The following is a 5,330-nucleotide window of genomic DNA, read 5'->3' as shown; positions in this document are numbered from 1 at the left end:
AAAAAACCCTCGCTAGAGGGTGGTGGAACTGGTTGGAGGCGGTGCAGGGGGCGTCGGTGGGGATCCATCAAGTGTTCGGGTGCGGGCAGGGGGCCCCTGAGTTCTAGCAGGAGCACTTGCACTCGGAAATGATGGGGTACTGGATGGGAATCCAGCCGCAGCGCTGGCCCCCGCGCCGCTGACAGCGCCACCGCAGCACCGTGAGGTGCACGGACTTGGACGGCTTGCACACCATGCCCTCGGGCACGGAGCACGAGCGCTTACTGAAGCAGCTGCCCACCTTCACGTAGCGCGGCCAAAAGCGGTTGCCCAGGTCGTTCCACGCGTACAGCACGGGGCAGAAGGTCTGCGACCACAGCCACATCTGTAACTTCCTCCGCAGCTTCTTGCTCAGGCGCTGCTTCTTGCCCTGGGCCAAGCCCTCGGAGAACTCCAGCCCTTTGATCTCGCTCGGCATGGCCCCCGACGGCCGCTGCCGCAGCAGCTGGTCCAGCTCCGCCAGGTCCTCCGCACCCCCAGCCGCACCCCCGCCCCCGCCGGGCCGGTCCTCGGGGGGCGAGGTGGCCATGAAGCCCGGGTCGTAGTGGCCCCCGAGCAGCGAGCGCAGCAGCGTCTCGTTCAGATCCTTCTCCTTGGGGTCAAAGATAGGGTCTGGGTGTTCGATGAGGTCCACCAGGGGCAGGTTGTCGCTGGGCGCCGGGCGGATGTGGAGATAGTGCTGGCCGCCGGCCGGTGTCGCCCGCAGCCCCAGGACCACCACCAGGGCGTAGAGGGTGACCCCCAGGCTGGGGCAGCGCTCCATGCCTCCGGCGCGCGCCCGGGGCTGCTGATTCGTCCCGCGTCCCCGGAGGAGAGCACGCTGAGCCCGCGGCGCCGCCGCGCTCCCCAGTCTCTCCGGAGGCGGCTCACCCGAGGCTGGGGAGGCGCAGGGCCGGCAGCATGAGCCGCCGGGAGAGCCCTTCGCGCAGCGCCGGCTCCCACCGGGGCGGAAGAAAGGCACACAAGTTGGCCGCAACTCCTCTCCCGGGTCTACTGGGGAAGGCGGCCACGGCTGGGCATCCGAAATTACTCCAGGGCGACCGCGGGGCGCGGGGGGCGCCGGCTCCTCGCTGCCTTCCCGGGCCCGCGGCGGCGCAGGGCGCGTGGACGAGCCGCTCTCCCCTCCTCCTCCTCTCGCTGCTCCTCGTTCCGCCGCTCTGTGCAGCGCCGCTGGCCGAGCGGGTCCTAGGGGCACTTCCCTCCGCCTGCTCCGGGCTCCGCGGCCGGCTCTGCCCGGCGGACTCCAGCGGCGGCGGCGGCGGCGTCCGCGCACGTTGGCACCGGTTTGTCTGTCTCGCAGGATCCAAGCCTTTAAATTTCCTGCACTTTCAGCTCCATCACCATGGAAACCACTGACTCTCTCGGCGTTGCCCCCTCCCCCTTCTTCCCCCCAAACAACAACCCCACCCCCCACTTCTCCACCCCCGAGGAGCTGGAGCGGCACAGGCTCCGGGGGAAGCCGCCCGTACTCGCCGCGGAGGCGGCGGCGGCGGCTTCGGCAGCGCCCAGGGCTGTGCCCCGCCGGACCCAGATGCCCCGGGAAGCCGACAGTCCGGCTGCCCGCCGGAGCTCACAGGCGGCGGCGGCGGCGGCGGCGGCGGCGGCAGCGGCGGTGGCGGCGGCGGTGGCGCTTGGCAGGTCTCCGCGCAATTTTCTCTCTCCCCCACCACCCACCCCCCTTCTCCTCCTGCAAAATGCACCGCCCCCCTCCTTTCTCCTGGAGCAATGCAACTGGGGCTCTAGGCGCCCCGCCAGGGCCAGTCCTGGGGAAAGCTCGCGGCAGCGCTGGAGCGGGGCTGGAGGGTGCAGAGCCGGTGTTGGGGGGGGGCGGTGCTCGAGGTGGGGCTGGAGGGCTTCTCACTAGCTGGGTGCTTTGCACTGGGAGGGGAGCGGCGGGGAAGTGCTGGGGGTTCCTTCCTCGGTGCAGTTCGGAGCAAGAAATTTCTCCATGTGCATGGAGCGTTTTTCCCGGGCGCGTCTCGCCTTCCTCTCTCCCGGGCTCTTGATCTAAGTCCCCTCCCCCCAACACACACACACACACACACACACACACACACACCCCCCCGCACTCACACACACAGCCCCCACCCCACTCCCCCCCCCCCACTACCCCACCCCCCTTTGCACTGGAGAGTCCCAGATCCGCAGCGTTGCGCAGCGTGATGTCATTCCTAGGTAGCACTCCTGCCTGTCTGGCCCTCGGGCCCACGAGGGGGGTCCGCTCCTCACCATCCTCCTCCTCCTTGGCCGGGTCCTGCACCCTGAGTGGCCTAGCCTCCGGGGCACGTCTGGCTCGCCTGCTGCTCCCCTCGCCTGGCCGGCTCCGCGCGGCCGCCGCTCGGCTCCCTGGGGGCGGCCCGCCCTCTGCTGGCCCGCTGCGAACCCTGCACCTGGCGCTGGCGGGGCGGCGGCCGTGCGAGGTGGGTCGGCTGCTGCTCGCTCTGCCCGGTTCAGCTACTGCTTCTGTGTCCGTGTCACTTTGTGTCTGCGTCTGCTGACGGGGCCGTTTTGGGTCTGGCTATTTTCCCGAAGCCCTCCAGGCCCCCAGTGTAAACAGACTTCCTGAGATTCCTCCTCAAACCCCTCAAATTTCACAAGAATGCATGCTGCACCTTCTGCCTCCAGTAAATCGGTCTCAGTGGGTGCGAGTGGGGACCGGAAACTTGAAAGATCAACTGACAGCAGAGGTGCCTGAGTCTGGGCTGGGGTCCAGCCTGATATAACTTGGACAAGTCATTTTCCTTACTTTTCGCATTAGTGTCGTAACTGTTAATACATTTCTCTTCCAGCCCTACCTTTCTGTGATTTCAAATAAACCTACATGATGCTTTCTCTCTCAGAAGCAGTTTCCCTTTAATGGGAGATGGGCACTGAAGTGACACCTCCTGTTAATTTCCCTTGGACGAGGAACTCTATCTAAGCTTTAAAATGCAAACTCAAGTTTTCTTTGTGGTGAATGTGATTGGGATCTGGAAAAAGCTGGAGAAGAGACACTTGGAGTGAATGACTCAAGTATTCGCCAGTCTTCCACGGAGTGGGAGTTAAGAGGTCCCATTGTGACAGTCTAAATCACTCAACTTTCTTTCCCCAAAGATCTGGTTTTTCCTTTCAACCTGCCCCACCCCAACTCCCAAAGTTTATCATCTGTCTAAGGAAGAAAACACTTTGTTGCATACTACGGTCTTTCTGCAAAACCTCTATTAAAAGGGGTGGGCAGTTTCAGCTGAAAGCGTTTCCTTCCATTTTAAAGTCTAGACAACGAATTAGACTATCAATGGACTGCTCAAAAGGAGGTCTTGCTTTGATGGATACTGGAGATAAAAACAGCTCATTGGTTATTTGAATGGGGTTGACTTTGAAATAATGTGTGATTAGAACCTGGTACAGGCCAGGCACAGTGGCTCACGCCTGTAACTTCCCAGCACTTTGGGAAGCTGAGGTGGGCAGATCACTTGAGGTCAGGAGTTCGAGACCAGCCTGGCCAACATAGTGAAACCCTGTCTCTACTAAAAATACAAAAAATATTAGCTGGGTGTGGTAGCAGGCACCTGTAATTTCAGCTACTTGGGAGGCTGAATCATGGGAATCACTTGAACCCGGGAGGTAAAGGTTGCAGTGAGTTGAAATTGCATCACTGTACTCCAGTCTGGGCTGGCGACAGAGTGAGACTCTGTCCCCACTTCTCTCCAGCCCCCCAAAAAGAACCTGGCACATAGAGAGCTCCTAAGCATACCTCTTTCTTTTTGATGCACCTTATGGGGATTCAGCACCAGTTTGTTTTCTTAGGAAGATTACATGTTCCAGAGCAATTTTGTCACTGCTGTGAATTAAGAAAAGTGTTCAGGGGATTTGAAGGGCTAAACTCTAGCTCAACCCTCCTGAGATGGTAGGTTCCAATTCATGACATTATATTGTGCTGGTTTCTGTTCTATCAATCTCCGTCTCCTCTCCTTCAAATGATCTATTTTTGTTTGAAGACCAACCCAGATCCTTTATTTAGGCTGAGTAGATTTAACTGAACAGCGAAAAAGGTCCCTCAGGAACCAGAAACAAACCATGCTTGAGAACAGATGGGGTGACCTGTTTATGGAGTGTCTACTGGGTGAAGACCATTGGGAAAAATACGAAGAAGAAGGATTTCACAGTCAGTCTCCATCCTGCAAGACTTCTGCAGTACAGTTAGGGGAGATACGAGAAGCACAAGAAGAAAATATTAAAAGGGCGTCAGAAAAATTTATAATTTATGGGAACATAACTGTGTGGACCAGTGTTTCGTAACCTTTGCTTTTTAAAATCCATGTCTCCTTTTGATAAATATAACAATATCTTGCTCGTGTTTGAATGTTGTGTAAAGTTTTAAAATACATTATTATAACCAAAATGAAGTCCAAGCAATTGTAATATTAGCTATACTGTTTTCAAACCATATGTACCGCTCTTCACTGTGAAGTTCTGAAATGCCACATTTGGGAAGCTTGCAACCCCTGACTCTGCGCCACGTTGGAGTAGCCTATGTGGTTAGGTACTGAGTAAACCTAGGAATGTTGGTATCAGAGACTAAGCAGTACTAAGACCTTAATGGGGCTGGGCGTGGTGGCTCACGCTTGTAATCCCAGCACTTTGGGAAGCTGAGGTGGGTGAATCACGACGTCAGAAGTTCGAGACCAGCCTGGCCAACATGGTGAAACCCTGCCTCTACTAAAAATACAAAAATTTAGCTGGGTGTGGTGGCGGGTGTCTGTAATCCTAGCTACTGGGGAGGCTGAGGCAGGAGGATTGCTTGAACCCGGGAGGTGGAGGTTGCATTGAGCTGAGATCGCACCACTACACTCCCTCCTGGGCGACAGTGCGGGACTCTGTCACAAACAAACAAACACTTTAATGGTAAAGCTAAGTTTTAGCTGAGCTTGATGAGGAAGGATGTATTTGTCTGAGTTTGGAGAGGAGATTTGAGATGTAGGATATAAATCTGCATAAAGAAGGGAACCACATTTGTGTGAGGGACAGCAAGAAAACCTGGGGATATGGGAGGTGGAGGAAGAAATGTCCCAGACAGGGAAGCTCCACGACTTTTGGATCAGGTGGATTTAAGTTGGAATTCCGGTCACGCCCCTCACTGGCAGTGTTACCTTTTTAACACAGTCATTTTAATTACTCTGTTTCCATTTTCTTATCTGTAAGGATGGGATGATATCTCTCAGAATCATGCCATATAAAAGAGGTAAAGAATGCCTAGCCTAGCATGGTGCCTGGGGCAGAGCCTATACTGGGCAATGGTCTTTCAACACCGG

The 5,330-nt window shown here is 56.8% G+C and overlaps 1 protein-coding gene across 1 annotated transcript; it reads right to left on the bottom strand.

Moving 5' to 3' along the window:
- Positions 1–8: 8 nt before the first annotated feature.
- Positions 9–1,320, bottom strand: NOG (noggin). The gene has a single exon (XM_017538823.2). It carries the CDS (start codon positions 800–802, stop codon positions 104–106), a length of 699 nt encoding a protein of 232 aa, XP_017394312.1. The 5' UTR covers positions 803–1,320; the 3' UTR covers positions 9–103.
- Positions 1,321–5,330: the final 4,010 nt, after the last annotated feature.

The sequence above is a fragment of the Cebus imitator genome, unplaced genomic scaffold, assembly GCF_001604975.1.
Source record: "Cebus imitator isolate Cc_AM_T3 unplaced genomic scaffold, Cebus_imitator-1.0 Scaffold115, whole genome shotgun sequence".
Lineage (NCBI taxonomy): Eukaryota > Metazoa > Chordata > Mammalia > Primates > Cebidae > Cebus > Cebus imitator.
Note: the sequence above shows the minus strand (reverse complement) of the source record. Positions and strands in the feature narration are given on the sequence as shown.